Source organism: Pseudopipra pipra, chromosome 3 (assembly GCF_036250125.1).
Source record: "Pseudopipra pipra isolate bDixPip1 chromosome 3, bDixPip1.hap1, whole genome shotgun sequence".
Lineage (NCBI taxonomy): Eukaryota > Metazoa > Chordata > Aves > Passeriformes > Pipridae > Pseudopipra > Pseudopipra pipra.
The window spans coordinates 115193101-115208555 of record NC_087551.1 but is presented as its reverse complement, the minus strand read 5'-3'; the positions used below and the strand labels follow the sequence as shown (position 1 = coordinate 115208555).

The 15455-nt window shown below is 55.3% G+C and overlaps 2 protein-coding genes across 8 annotated transcripts in view; one reads left to right on the top strand and one right to left on the bottom strand.

Annotated features, from left to right (window-relative positions):
- EXTL3 (exostosin like glycosyltransferase 3) overlaps window positions 1-9814 on the top strand; it is a 135456-nt gene extending 125642 nt beyond the window's left edge. For all 6 annotated transcript variants that reach the window (XM_064651164.1, XM_064651168.1, XM_064651167.1 and 3 more), the window contains 4 exons: window positions 1378-1505; window positions 4280-4424; window positions 4874-5002; window positions 6466-9814. In XM_064651164.1, coding sequence (XP_064507234.1) covers window positions 1378-1505; window positions 4280-4424; window positions 4874-5002; window positions 6466-6675 — 612 coding nt within the window. In that variant the 3' untranslated portion in view covers window positions 6676-9814. The remainder of the gene's footprint in view (window positions 1-1377; window positions 1506-4279; window positions 4425-4873; window positions 5003-6465) is intronic.
- A 3743-nt stretch (window positions 9815-13557) lies between these two features.
- The window catches only part of INTS9 (integrator complex subunit 9), a 62415-nt gene continuing 60517 nt past the window's right edge, over window positions 13558-15455 (bottom strand). For both annotated transcript variants that reach the window (XM_064651175.1, XM_064651176.1), the window contains exon 17: window positions 13558-15206. In XM_064651175.1, coding sequence (XP_064507245.1) covers window positions 15030-15206 — 177 coding nt within the window. In that variant the 3' untranslated portion in view covers window positions 13558-15029. The remainder of the gene's footprint in view (window positions 15207-15455) is intronic.

Here is a 15455-nt window from a genome sequence, read left to right as displayed (position 1 = left end):
CGTGTCCTCCTCCTTCCCTGGAGAGGGAAACCCCCAACTCCTGCACTGCAGGAGTGCAGCATTTTCAGATCTGCTGAGGGAACATCTTTTGCTGGGTTTTGACAGAGCTCTTGGCTTGGGATTGTTCAGAAACAAGACTGTGGCAAAACCCATCCTTAAAATGATGGAAAAGTGGGAGAAACAGCCCTGGGTGAGGGATTGAGACCTCAGAAGGTGAAAAGGAACAGAGAGAGTGTTGGGAGCTGAAGGGGATGAGTCATGAGGAGCAGCATTAACGTTTGAGAGGGAACATCCCAGAGGAAAGGTGGATTCTCCCACTCTCAGAGTCTTCAAGGGGAGACAGGATGCCTTCCTGGCCTCCCCCAGTGACAGCTCAGCTCCCTGGGACCTGGAGCACACAGCAGGTTTGTGTAGGTGACTTATGGAATCCCAGGATGGTTTGGGTTGGAAGGGACCCTAAAGCTCATCCCCTTCCACTCCCTGCCGTGGGCAGGGACACTTCCCACTATCCCAGGTTGCTCCGAGCCCCATCCAACCTGGCCTTGGACACTTCCAGGGACGGAAGGTCATTTCTCACCTGGCCTAATCAGCTCCTGAGTTGTGTTTGTGCCCATTTCATGCCCGAGAAATCCGGTGCTTTTTAGAGGCTCATTGAAATGTAAAAACTTTTAGGAGAGGGAGAAACGTTTCAAGCCCCTGAATTGAATTCCCTTCCCGTTGCCCCTAACCTTTTTCCAAGGTTAGTTGCTTGAATTAAAGCATAAAAGTTTCCCAAAAATTCACTTTTATCTTCCTCAAGAGTTCTCTTTTCTGGAACATGCTGCCCTTGTTTCCAGAGCCCTGGGTGTGGTGTCAGGATCAAAACCTGGCCTGTAATCCCTGTAAGAGGGAGAGGAAGGGTGTGAAGCTGTGCCAGGGGAGGTTTGGGATGGATATCAGGAAAAAGTTCTTCCCCCAGAGGGTGGTCGAGCCCTGAACAGGTTCTCCATGGAATGGTCACTTCCCAAGGCTGCCAGAGCTCAAGGAATGTTTGGACAACACTCTCAGGGACAGGATGGGACTGTTGGGGTGTCTGTGCAGGGCCAGGGGTTGGACTGGATGATCCCTGGGGGTCCCTCCCAGTTCTGCATTCTAATTCTATTCTGTGATTCTAAGAGGAGGGAGAAATCCAGTAGGATTTGACAGCGGGATAAGGGGAATTCCTGGAGCTGATGGCAGAGTGAGCTGGTGCCTTTTGGTTGGAAGGAATTCCCCACCACGGGGGCTTTGAAGCGGCGCCGGAATGCGGCGCCGCCACACCCGGAACGCACAACCCCAGCCCCCAGATCCCATCCCTGGGCATGGACACCCACCATAACTCCCCGTTCCCCCTGCCAGGTTGTCCGTACGGAGAAGAACAGCCTGAACAACCGGTTCCTGCCCTGGGACGAGATCGAGACCGAGGCCATCCTGTCCATCGACGACGACGCCCACCTGCGCCACGACGAGATCATGTTCGGCTTCCGGTGAGACACCCTGGCACACATGGCCCTGGCACCCAAACTGGGGCTCTCCACATCCCAGGGAGGGCTTTCCACATTGCCAAAACCAGGGCCAGAGTCAGGGACAGCACATCCCTTCCCGTGGCTCCCCGACTCCGTGTGCTGTGGAGGAACTCGCCTTTTGGGGCGGTTTAACCAGTGCAGGTTGTCCAGGGAACTCCAGTTCTCCCATTTAACCTCAACTCCTTGGCTTTGGCTGTGCTGAGAATGGGCCCTGAGTGGATTTCGGGGTCTGTGCCTTCCTAGGGTGGACGGGAACCAGAAAACAAATCCCAGAGTCTGTTGTGTTGCACTCCATCCTTCACGGGCCGTAGGCAAGGCCAGGGCATTCCCGGCCGCTCCAGGACGTGCTGCTCCTGTGCTGCCATCCCTTGCTCCATGGGACCCTGGGGTGGGATTTGGACTATTTGGGCACTTCATTCTGCAGAGCATGGAAAAGGGAGATGTTCCCCAGCGAAGGCTGGTGCTGGTTGCTCTCATTCCCACTCCCCTTCTGCTCCAGCCTCTCCGTTTTCCCCTTGACTTTTCCCTGGCAAAAGGCTTTTCCTGAGCGGGGGGGCCGAGGGAGAAATCAGTTCCACGGGTTCCTGCTGTGGGAGGTTTGTGGCAGCTGCTCCTGCAGCTCCCACAGCCAAACCTCCCTGCCAAAAAGTGCTGGGAGCAAGGATGGCACGAGGAGCAAGGACGGCACGAGGAGCAGCGGCCGCGATCCCGAATCCGGGAACACCCGACAGCTGCCCGGGGGTGGGAAACAGGGACCAGCTCTCACCAAAACACACTGGCTCGTGTCTGGGAGGAGGATTAAAGGGCACAAAGCACCTGGAAAGCCACCAAGCTCCCTCAAAGGGATGAGGAACGAGGTGTCAGAGGGATGAAAGCGCTGGAGGAGGCGTCAGGACTCCTGGCTTCCCTTCCCTGCCCCATTCCAGGCTCTTTGTCTCAACTGGGCTGGTTCCCCCCCCAATCCCCCCTTTGGAATCTGTTTGCCTGGAGAGCATCAAATGAAGATTGTAAGTGCTGTGTGTTATTCCCACTCATATCCCTGCTTACAGACACCTTGTTCCACAAAGCCTCCCTGTTCCCACCCTCAGCCAAGGAGGAGCCGGAGTCTTGGCCGGAGTGACCCCACAACAAGTGTCTTTTGTCAAAGCTTTCCTTCAGGCTCTGGTTTTTGGGGCCAAAAGCCTCGTTTTTCCCGGTTTGAGGCTCGGGAAGGAGCTGGAGGCAGGAACCCTGAGCACACCCAGAGCCATTCTCCGGAGAAATCCCGATTTTTGTGGCTGAGCTGGGAAAGAAAACGTGTCACGTTGGAAGGAGAGTGAGACGTGGGAGGAGTGAAAGGGAATAAGTGGTTTCGACTTCCAGCTTTTCAAAACAATCCCACTGGATTGACAGGAACAGCAGCAAACAAGGGCTGGGGGGGAGGATGGAGCCGGGGAAGCTGCTGGTGATGTTAATTACTCAGGATTCATTTCCAGGTTATTTTGGAGTTTCATTAATTGGAGCAGAGGACTGAACAATGAAGGGAAACTCAGGGAATCTTGGTCTCCTCAGCAGCTCTCCCGTGGCTCTCCAGGAACCTGGGTTGTGGGAGGAATTCACGTCAACACAAGGGAAAAAAAACCCCAAAAGGCCACTTTCTGCCCTGTTCTGTGCCTGGGGAAAAGGGAAGAAACCCTTCTGTGTCCCACAGGGAGTTTGCTCTTGCAATCTGGAGTCACTGGGTTTGGAGGGAGATGGGATGGGATGATCCAAAGGCAGCCCTCACCCCTGCCTTGGAAGCTGGATTTATTTCCCAGATCAGGCCTTAGGCACTGACTTTTTCCTTATTTATTCCTGCCAGAGTTGCAGCTCCTGTGGGATTTCTCTCGAGGAGCTTCAGATGAGAGCAGAATGTTAAGCAATCCCACACTCCCACTCTCAGTCCTCGGGATTTAATACCCTGTGGCTCCACCGTGAGTGTGTGTCGGAGTGAGGGACGTACTTGTGGCCCCAGAGGATTTTCCTGTATGGCCAGAACTGGGGAGCTGCCAGGGGCTGGTTTGGGATGGGGACCAGTTCCAGCTGGAGAAACCAGGCCCAGCATCTCAACAGCTTTCACAGAATCATGGAATCACAGAGCCCTGGAATGGTTTGGGTGGGAAGGGACCTTAAAGCTCATCTCATTCCATCCCCTGCCATGGGCAGGGACATCTTCCATTATCCCAGGTTCCTCCAAGCCCTGTCCAACCTGGCCTTGGAACTTTCCTAAAGGGAAGGTGATTTCTCCTAAAAACTTGATTTCCTAAAAATTGGTCTCCTGAAAATGGAATTTTTGCTCAAGGGGGATGGATTGACGTTATCTCGGCCCCACAGAGCAGGAACCTGAGCTGTGGGAGATGGAAAGCTGCAGGGATTTGGGGAGGAGGCCAGGAGACACTGGGCTTCTCCCTTGGCTGCTCCCTACTTAAGTTTTCCTTTAAACCTCCACAACAGCCCTGGTGAGACAGAAAATCCCCCATTTATGGATTGGGAGCGCTTTCCCTGTGCACGAACAACTCAAAGCCCATTTTAACAACATTTATCCCTTCTGGACATCCAGTGGATGAGCAGCTGCCCAACTTTTTGATGCAGCAGCTCCTCCACCTCTTGCTTCCCTCAGGAACCTCTGCTGGCCTCGAGGGCAGAGTCCCAAGTCGTGCCCAGCCCTGGATGGGCTTCCCAGGGTGGTGCCTCACCCCCAACTCTTGTGTTTGCAGGGTCTGGAGGGAGGCCCGGGATCGGATCGTGGGCTTCCCGGGGCGCTACCACGCGTGGGACATCCCCCACCAGTCCTGGCTCTACAACTCCAACTACTCCTGCGAGCTCTCCATGGTGCTCACTGGTGCTGCCTTCTTCCACAAGGTGAGACCTCCCCAGCTGCAGCCGCCTCTTCCTCCTCACAGGAGCTTCTTGGGAGGGGTGGAGTTCTTGTAAGGATGAATTTCGGAGCTCTCTGCTCATCTTCCCTCACTTCCTCCAAACTGGTCCTGAGCCATCCCAGTGCTGACTCCCCAGCAACAGAGACAGCAAGGTCTGGGGGGAGGGACAAAACCCCCATTCCTTGATTTCTGAGGGTCCAGGATTCAGGGAGGGTGGTGGCTGGGGAGTGATTTGCTGCTGCAGGATTAACTCCATTTCTGGGAATCTCCCCACTGTTTTCCTTCAGTTTTGAGTCAAACACGTCCCAACATGTCCCATAACTTGATACTCAGTTATGGAGCCATGAGGTGGCACCAGCAGGGGTTGGGCACTTCCCGCTGGGACCGCCCTGACCGAGGCTGTGCCTTTCCCTGTTTCCCTGTTTTCCACAGTACTATGCCTACCTGTATTCCTACGTGATGCCCCAGGCCATCCGGGACATGGTGGACGAGTACATCAACTGCGAGGACATCGCCATGAACTTCCTGGTCTCCCACCTCACCAGGAAACCTCCCATCAAGGTAAAAGCTCTGGGAAGGGTCTGTCCTGGGCTCGGCGTTGCCGGAGGAGCTGTGGTGGGAAAGGGGAAATCCAACTCCAGGCGTGGAAGCTCAGCCCATGGAATTGGCCAAGTCCTGCCATGGTGAGCGGGGGGATTGAGGTTTGATGTTACCAGACCAAACCAGACCAAGTTCCTGGTCTAGTGGAAGGTTCCCTGCCTTGGATTCGTGGCAGGGGGTTGGAACAAGATGATCTTTAATGTTTCCCTTCCAACCCAAACCATTCCCTGATTCTCTGACTTGTGCTGCAGCTCAGCCCGGAGTGTTCCTGGCTCAGCAAAGAGCAGCTGATCCCAAACCCACAGATTCCCTTCTTTCCAGCACAAGTCCCACTGATTCCTTGCTGATTTTGTGAGGCTTTCCAGAGCCATTCAGGCTCATCTGTGTTTGGCCCAAACGCTGCAGCCGAGCTGGAATTCCCTTGCCCTGGGATAGCAAATGAGTGTCACAGTTCTGAGCATGGATTTGGGATGCAGATCATCCTGCTCTTCATCCCTGCTGGCAAAGGGCTCCCTCAGCCCTGCCAGTGTCACTGCCTTGGGCTGGGCCTGGCTGTGTTTTCCTGCATGGTGTTCCCAGCTGGAGCTGCTGGGAAGTGGAGGCTGTGGGGTTTGGTGCAGCTGAGAGGAGAATCCTGAACCTGTTTGGTTCAGGACAGACAAAGAGGCCCTTTAGTCAGTGGGTGACCCCTCAGCACCTCCTGGAAACTGGAGCCCTTTCCAGAGATCTTACTCTGGGTGCCCAAAACAAGGGGTGCCCCAAATTGCTGATTCTTCTGTGGCAACTTTGGGCAACAGTGAGGGGGATTCTGTCCCTCTGCCCCCTCAGGTGAGACCCCCCTGCAGAGCTGCCTCCAGCCCTGGGGAACAACAGCAGAAGGAGGTGGAGCTGCTGGAGCGAGTCCAGAGGAGGCTCCGGAGATGCTCCGAGGGCTGGAGCCCCTCTGCTCTGGAGCCAGGCTGGGAGAGCTGGGGGGGTTCAGCTGGAGAGGAGAAGGATCCAGGGAGACCTTGGAGCCCCTTCCAGAGCCTAAAGGGGCTCCAGGAGAGCTGGAGAGGGACTGGGGACAAGGGCTGGAGGGACAGGACACAGGGAATGGCTTCCCACTGCCAGAGGGCAGGGATAGAGGGGAGATTGGGAAGGAATTCTTGACTGTGAGGGTGGGGAGGGTCTGGGCTGGAATTCCCAGAGAAGCTGTGGCTGCCCCTGGATCCCTGGGAGTGCCCAAGGCCAGGTTAGACGGGGCTTGGAGCAACCTGGGCTAGTGGAAGATGTCGGGGTTGGAACTGGCTGATCTTTAAGGTCCCTTCCCACCCAAACCATTCCATGATTCCCCCATATCCAAGCAGCCCCTTCCAATACCTCGGGCACAGTCGGGGCATTCCGGGCAGCGCGGCACTGCCCACCTCTGTCCCTCCCTGCAGGTGACCTCCCGCTGGACGTTCCGCTGCCCCGGGTGCCCCCAGGCCCTTTCCCACGACGATTCCCACTTCCACGAGCGGCACAAGTGCATCAACTTCTTCGTGCGGGTGTACGGGTACATGCCCCTGCTCTACACCCAGTTCCGCGTCGACTCCGTGCTCTTCAAGACCCGCCTGCCCCACGACAAGACCAAGTGCTTCAAGTTCATCTAAAGGGGAGCAGCCGGAGGTTCTCCGGCTCCCACCTCCGGCGGGAAGGGCGGAGAGGGGCCGGTGGCCGGGGCTGGGAGCGCAAAACGCCCTTGGCTGCGGATTCCGGCCCCGCTTCCCGCCGGGAATGCGGGACGGCCTGGATTGGGACGGGCACGTCCCGCCCCTCCTTTCCCGCTCTCCCCGCAGCGACTCGACCGAGTGACGGGGAACGGGATCCCTCGATGGGGAACGGGATCCCTCGGCTCCTGTGAGGACACTCCCTGGGATTGTACACTGAGGAATGGCCCGTTGGCCGCCGGCTCTGCCCCTTCCCTGGCCGAGGGCGGCCGTTCTTTTTAATTATAATTATTGTTATTTAAAATGAAAGTGTTTTAGATTTGCCTCGTGAGGCGCTTTTTTTGTTTTCTTTTCTTCCCCCCCTCATCCCCTTTTCCCCTCAGGACCCCTCGTCCCACTCGAGGGGGTCGTAGCAAGGCCAGGTTGGAGGTGTTTGAGTGCAGCAGCGAGGTCACCACTGTTGTCCCCATCCCTTTATCCCTTTCCAGCCCTTCCCACTCACCACATCCTGGCTCCTCTTTCCCTGTGGCTGCTCCTGAGGACTCCCAGGTGTTGGCTGGTGATGAGCCCTGGGCTCTGCTCTGCTCTGCTCAGCACCCTGAGCCCCTGGGAGGGCTGAGGTTGGCCTGGGTGACCCTTCCCAGCTCCAGGACCCGCCATTCCCATGCCACAGCCCTGGGATGTTCAGTTGCTGTGCTCTTGTTCTCCATGTCCTTTTCCACCCCGTCCTGCTAATCCTCTAAAGACAGGGAGTGTGTTTGGGGCTTAGGAAAGATCCCCCTGCAGCACAGGCTGGGCTGGCAGTGCCCCAGGCTGGTGGAGCCCTGATCCTGATCCATGCTCAGCCCAGCTGGGATGTGCTCGAGCCACGGCTGCACCGTGGCCACAATTCCCGCTCTGCCTCGTCCCTCATTCCCTGTCCCAGAGCGAACCCTGCCCATGCTGGGTTGGCCGTGGGCCTCAGCATAACTGCCTTAACCCCATCCCATCCTCCCCCCCTGGCTTTGGGCTGCATCCCAGGGTTAATCCCAGCAGGAGCTTCCCGTCCTGTGAACCAGGAGACGCCGCTGGGATCGCGTTCATGGAGTGGTTTTGGAGCTGGTTTCCTGCCCCCCCAGAGCAAAATGCTGTGACACCTGTGACCACCCGACCTCCGAGCTCAGCTCCCTGCTCCATCCTGCATCCATCCCAGCCGGCAGGAGGGAAGGATAACATTCCCCTCGTGTGATGTTCTCCCTCGGCGCATCCCAGAGGGCTACGAGCAGCCTGGAGAAGGTTTTTCTGGGTAGGGGGGAAGGTGACACTTGAGTCATTCACCTCCATGTCCCTGCTTTTCCTGGCTCAGGTTGCAGCTCGGGATCCCAGCACCCAGCAGGACGTCACCCCCTGGCTCTGTCCCTGGTGTGTCCCGGAGCAGGGATGGTCCGTCGCTCCGAAGGTGAGCCCTGTCCATGCTCCTCCTGCACCACGTGGTGGGGATTCTGTGCTCTCTCCAGACACCTCCCAGCCAGTTTTTCCTGTCAGCCCTGTGGATGGGGGTCACCAATATTCCTCCTTGGGAAGGGGAGGGAAGGAGCAGCCTGTTCCCAGCAGAGCCCACAGCTCGTGCCTTCACCAGCACCGCCGAGCGCAGCAAAATCCAGATCAAGGAATCTTTTCCTCTCTATGGCTTTTCTTTTCCTTTCCATCCCGTTTTTGCTTTAACATCAGATGCTCCAAAGGGAGCACGGGAAGGTTCACAGTCTCCTTAAAATTTCCATGGGAGACTCCTGTGAGGCTCTGAAACACCTGGAAGGATTTTCTTTGCTCCTGCTCGGAGTGGGAATGTGGCACTTTGTCAGGAGCTGCTCCAGCCCCAGCATCCCGAGGGGCCTGAGCTTTAATTCCGCCCTCATTAGGAGGTGGTTCATTAGCTCAGGTCCAGCCCAGCCTTGGAGTCGGCTCTGCCTTCCCAGCCCTCCCGGCCAGGCGGGAGCACGGAATGGGAATGGTTGGGCGTGGATTGCACTTTATACAGACACAGACCCTGCTCAGCAACTGATTTCCCAAAATCTGAAGGGAAATGTTGTCCTTCCTGTGCTGCAGGAGCCTGGGGAAGGCGGACAGGCTGGGAAGTGTTGGTGTTCCATGAGCTCTGTCAGAGCCCCAGGATGGGAATTCCGCCTTCCCTCGGAGTGTTTCTGTTCAAAGGCAGTCAAGATCAGGGATCAGTGGAGCAAATCCAACTGTTCCTCCCCCCGGGCTCTTTGGCCTGTTGCCCCAGTGTTGTTTTGTTGGAAGGATCCCCCGGTGCATTGTGGCTGAGCAGGGTTGGGATGTGTGTGGATGGGATCACTGTGGATATTGTGGGATGGATCCCAACTTCCTGAGCCCCCCTGAAGGGGAAGGATTTGGGGGTGAAAGGATGAAGTGGCTGCTCCGGGAGGGGACATCCCAGGGAGGGATGGAATTCTGTGAGGAAAATAAATGCCAGCAAGAACATCTGCTGCTGCTGTCCCTCCCATCCTGCTGCTGTTTCCCTCTTTCCCAAATAACCACCAAACCCCCTGGAGCACAGACTTGGGATTCACAGCTCCTGAGACATCCCAGGATCTGAGCTGTCCCTGGACTTTTCCTCCACCACCAGGGAGCAGAGGGGTTTTCCTGGAGCGGTGCCACCATCCCGAACATCCTCCCTTGCTACCCCCCATCGTTCTCCCGGCATTTCCAGGGGGTCCCAGGCTCACTGCAAAGCTCAGGTTTGGTTGTAGGATCCATCCCAGCTCCCGGAGCCACTCTGGCCCCGAGGAGACGGGAAGGGCTCTCGGCGGCCGCACCTTTCCCAAGGGAAAGGCCTTTTTCCCCTTCCCAGAGTTTTCCTGCTGCTTCCCCCGGGCGTGGAGCGAGGCCTTTCCCGCTGTAAATAGGATCGTCCGTCCCACGGCCCTGCCCCCGCCCCGTGCCGCGGTTGTTGCTGCAGCTCCGCGAGCGCCAGGATTTAAAAATCCAACGAAAACGGAGGGACGAGAAACACTCCTTCGACACGAGCACAAATGTTGAGGTTTTTGTAAAAGGATCCAATAAAATGGAGAGTTTAACTTGGGAGCGGCTCGGCGCCTCTTTGCTGGGGGTCGGGACAGGGGAGGGACCAGGATTGGGGCGGCTCCGGGCCCCTGGAGCATCCCAAAAATAAGCACCTCCCAGGCTTGGAATTCCCAAGGGAGCAGGAACAAAGGGCTGCGCCGGAATGGTGGAAACTCCTCACGGTGCTAAACCCCCTCTCGTCCCTCAGGGAGCTCGTGGCCGGGCCACGGGAGCCCCCGCAGGGGTTGGACCCCTCTGTAGCTTCCCGGGATATCCCATCCCAGTGCCACGGTGGCACAGGGCTCCTGGTGGCATCGGGGACACCCCCCAAGGGGCTGGAAACCCCTGGATTTCTGCATCACCAGCTGTACCCACCGAAGGGCACCTGACCCTGAGCCCGCTCCACTGGCGGGATACAGCCCTGGAATCTCTGCCCTGCGGGGACAGGGGGATGTTGGGAGCCACCTCGGGAAGAGCTGTCCGGAGATTTCCAGGCAATGAAAGCAGCAGCCGGGTCGGTGCTGGGATTGCAAACCTGCCCAGCCCTGCCCAGGGATCCTGAGAAATCCTTTAGGGGCCATTCCTATGGCATGGCTGGCTCGGGGGATGTTCCCGCTCCCTCTCCTGTGCCAGAGGCTGAGGTGGAAAACACAAACAGATCCATGGGATTTGTAAACAGATTTCCAGCTTCAAACCTGCAGAGGGGACAAACAGAGGTGGCTGGGCCACAAGCCATGGGCTGGAAATCCCACAGGATTTCCTGCATGTGCCTGGGTTCCCTCTCTTTTCCTTCCTGCTGGTTTTTTCTTTGCCTTCCCTCCCAAGCAGCCTCTTCCTCCGTGGTCACTTGTTCCCTCTGTTCCTGCCCTTGCTGCTGCTCCCCCGGGAAATGTGCCCTTTCTTTTCCCTGCTTCCTTGGGGTAGGGATTTGTTCATGCCCAGCTTTATTTCCAGGAGAGGTTTCAGGGAACCCCCGCATTATTTTGGTCCCGGAAGGCAGGAGGTGGATGCTCAGCCCAGGACCTGCCTCCCAAATTCCTGAGGTCTCTACCCAGAATATTGCAGGGAAGCTGGAATGTCGCTGGCAGTGAAGGGCACAGAAATCCTGGCTCCAGGGAATTGGCCTGGTTGGGAAGCTGGTTTGGGATCTGGCTCCCCAGGGAGCCCCAGCAGCATCTTGGGCACCGGCTCAGCTGAAGCCGATTTGATCCGGAGGCTTTTCCAGCCCTGAGGCAGGAGATAAAAATCTCCTGGAACTGCTGTGCCTGGTGAGAGGAGCCACAGCACCGCGGCTCCCGTTCCATTTCCTTTTTGCCTGGATGAGGGATTGTACCTTGGGATGAGGAAGCAGGCACTGGGGAGAGGAGGAAGCCATCAATGCCATTAATGATTCATTCCCTGCTCCCGGGAGGGAGGGGGGTGAGAAGTGCTTTACACTCCACTCCTCTGCACTACAAAGTGCCCTCGATGTTCCCCTTGGGATGACACATTCCTTGATAAAAAGCAGTTTCACTGGAATTGTCCTGTTCTGCCCATCAGTGCCATAAAATCCAGCAGCTCCTGCCAGAGCCCAGGAAAGGACCTGCTCGTCCCTTCCCAGCTGAGATGGGCAGCAAGAGGGAAATTACTGGGTTTGGGTTTTTTTTTTCCCAGCTGGAAATGCAGGAAAACACTCCTGTGGGGCCGGACACCGGGAGCAGCCCCAAGCCCACGCTGGGTCTGTCATTCCCAGGTGGATTTGGATGAGTGTTTTCCACCCACGAGCCGGAGCAGCAGCATCGCTTTCCTGGTACAAGTGTTTGGGAATGGGATTGGCAGGGAAGGGGGAGCACTGGGGCTGTAGGGGCACAGAAATCCCAACATCCAGGCCCTTTTCCAGAGGGCCTGTGCTGGGCCTGTGCTGAGCCATGTCTGGGCTGTGCAGGATTTACCCCTTGGGCTCGCTGCTGGGAAGGGCTTTAGGGAGAAAAATGGGATTTTATCCCTGGTGTTTTAAGAAGTTTATCTGGAATTCGTTGCCAGGCTGGAAAGCAAAAGGGCTGCTGTGTTTCCATGGGTGGGGAAGTGAGGAAGAAGGGAAGGGAAGGAGAGATGAAGGAATGGGATCCTCAAGGGAGGGGTCACAGTTCAGGGATCCTCAAGGGATTTGAGTCACAGTTCATGGATCCTCAAGGGATGGGGTCACAGTTCATGGATCCTCAAGGAATGGGGTCACAGTTCATGGATCCTCAAGGAATGGGGTCACAGTTCATGGATCCTCAAGGGATTGGATCACAGTTCATGGATCCTCAAGGAGTGGGGTCACAGTTCATGGATCCTCAAGGAATGGGGTCACAGTTCATGGATCCTCAAGGGATTGGATCACAGTTCATGGATCCTCAAGGGATTGGATCACAGTTCATGGATCCTCAAGGAATGGGGTCCCAGTTCATGGATCCTCAAGGGATGAGGTCACAGCTATGGATCCTCAAGGAATGGGGTCACAGTTCATGGATCCTCAAGGGATGAGGTCACAGCTATGGATCCTCAAGGAATGGGTGACAGTTCAGGGCTCCCAGGTGAAGGTAACTGGGACCTGTTTGATCCCACCTTTCCCACCCTGCCCCTGCCCAGGCACGGACGTGCAGCCAAACCCAGATCCCTCTGCTCCCATTTCCCCACATCTCCCCAAAGCTGAGCTGCTGACAGGACACAAATCCCCCAGTTTGCTCCAGCTTCCCTCTGCTCACCATGTCCAAGTGCCCACAGAGGTGGCTCAGGGCACTCCCTGGGTGACAGATCCCAGGGACTGTGTCTGGATATGAACCTGGAATTAAACAATTTGCTCCATCAACGGAGAGAAAACAGGAATATCTGTTCCATAAAAGCCATCTGAGTGCAGAAAGCTGATTTTAACCTTCCCTCCCCGTTTCTCCTGAGCCCTGGCTGTGCTGTGGGAGCACAGGGTTGGGAATCTCACTGGGAATTAATCCCCTGCCCAGCTGCAAACACCCCCTGCTATTTGTGTTTCATTTGGGGAGCAGCAGAGAGAGGCAGGAGGAGCTCAGGGTGGAATGTGGGATCCATGGAACAATGGAACAGGGGCCAAGGGCATTTTTTTTTCCCCTTTCTGGAAGAAAGAGAGTGAAACCAAGAACCTTTGCTGTTCTTTTCCCAGTAAACTGAGCATCTCTGGATAAAGCCATCCCCACTCCTCCCCCTGCCTGGGCTGCCATGGTTACTCTGCAGGACTGACCCAGCACGAAGAAATGCTGCTGCTTTCCCTTCCTCTGTGCAGAAGGAACAAGCCCTTCCTTTTGCTGCTGTAATCCTGATTTTCCATTAAGGATTCCCCCCCTCCCCAGGATGTTTATTTTTCCAGCAGGCACGACCCTCCTGTTCAGAACAAAACAATCCACTTCCAGGTGCTGGGCTGATGGAACAGCAAGAAGTTTCCCTGCTCAAAAGGACAAGAAGAAAAATGTAAAAAAAAAAAAATCTTCTCATTTTTACTTTTTCCTTCTCAGGAGGGTGAGAAAGCCTTGGGAAAGCTGTGAAGACCATGGCAACCTGGGATAGTGGAAGGTTCCCCAGCCATGGCAGGGAGTGGAACGGGACGAGCTTTAATGTCCCTTCCAACCCAAACCATTCCATGATTCTATGAAAACAAAGGCTCTGGGGCAGTGGGATCAACACTGGAGGTAAAAGGCAGAAAGATGAGTTTATCCCATGGCCTCTGTGGGTTGGGAATAATCCCTTTGGAGATTTAATCACCAGGTGAAATATTCCCAATTCTTTTATTCCATCTTTAAGTGACAGTGAAGAAGCTGAGCTGCTGCAAATGCTGCCAAACCCTCAGGAGGATTCATGTTACTGCAACAAGTGTTTTATCCCATTCATGATCCTGTTTCTCACACACAAAGTGAAGGTGTGGATGCTGGGATCTGTGCATCCAATCCACCAGAAATCCTTAATGGGATGTGGGAATTCCAGTGGCAAAAGGGTTTTATTGCAGGGCTGTTCTTGCCCTGCCCCAACCTCCCCAAAGCCATCGACTGAAGGAGCAGTTGTGTTTCACAGGACACAGTGGATGTGGAATGGGCATGGAGATGCTTTTACAAACCCTGGGATGTGCTTCCCCCCTTGGCAGTCTCACTAATGCTTTTTATTTTTTTGACACCAAATAAATACAAAACAGCCAATAAAAATAAACCAATAAAAACCAAACAGCCGTAAATCCCAGAAATCGGTCGCCCGTGAAAGCAAAACTGTTGACTAAGTTTAGGCCCCCAAAATATGTGATTTGGGGAGGGCAAACCCTCCCCAGGTCTGCAGTACAGATGGCTTTGTGTGAATGACTCAGTGTTCCACCCAGGATTTGGGATGTGGGGGCTGGAAGGACAGTTTTTTGGAAGGTAGAAACAAGAGGCACTTAAATCTCCAAGGTTTTTTATGAGCACTAGGAATGTAACCACTTTATGGACTCCCCTAAGTGTCTTCCTGAGGTATTTCCTCCCCTGAAGATGGAGGAAACCAGCAGGAACCAGCTTTAGTTTGGCTCAGTGAAGAGCTTGGAGCTCCATGGACAGATGTGGTTATAAGAGGTGAAGCTGCAGCATCAACAAACACCTGGAATTCCTAAAGAATAAAGCTTTTCCAACATCCCTCTGCTTGTGCAGGGAATGGCCAGGCCCTTCCCACATTCCATATGTCCATCAGACCCCCCTTTTCTGCTTTTATTTCTACAATCTTTGCCTCACCAGCTTTCTGATCCTCCTCGTGCCAGTGCAGTACACGTGTCCAATGTGGATGGAGGACAGGAAAAACTGGATCTGGTGACTGGGAAGAAACAGTGGGAGGAAAAAGAAATCTCTCAGGCCATTGTTTCCATATTCCTACAGAGTTTTGTCAGGGGAAGGACTGGGGCAGACACTGCTGAGGGTCACACAGAGGAGCAGCAGTTTACCCTGGTGCTGTACACACGCACTGGAGTTAATTCACTCTGCAGTTCGTGGCTCCTGGAATATTCCAACTCCCAATTTTACACAACAGGGATCTCCTCCAAAGTATTCCAAAACAGCTTGAAAATAAGATTTAAAAAATAGACAGATATTAAAAATACTTCCTTGCTTCTCCATGAAGGGGAAGGTGGTTTCTTGTTCTCTTTGAATCCCCAAATCCAATCTCTCACCAGAGAGCTCCGAGTCTCCCCGCTCTGGGCTCTCTCCTTGCAGGAGCAGTGGGATGTCCAGGAGCTAAAACTTCTGCAGGAATTTGAGGACCAGGTCTCTCAGTTTGACCCTCAGAGGCTCATCATTGTCACAGATGATGTGTGTGGAGTCCTCCTCGAGCTGGATGAGGGTCTCGGCCTCCTGCAGCAGGACAATGTGGCCCTTGGCCGTGTCCTCCACCTTCACGTCGCTGAACCCGTGCTGGGGTGGGGAGGGGGGAAGAGAGGGATGTTACCACAGCTCAGGAAAACAGGGAGAGATGAAAACCCAGGGCACAGGGGAGAGGATGAATTTCATGGAATCATGGAATGGTCTGGGTTGGAAGGGAGCTTAAAGCTCAGCCAGTTCCAACCCCGACCTTCCACCAGCCCAGGTTGCTCCAAGCCCCGTCTAACCTGGACACTCCCGGGGATGGGGCAGCCACAGCTTCTCTGGGAATTCTATTCCAGC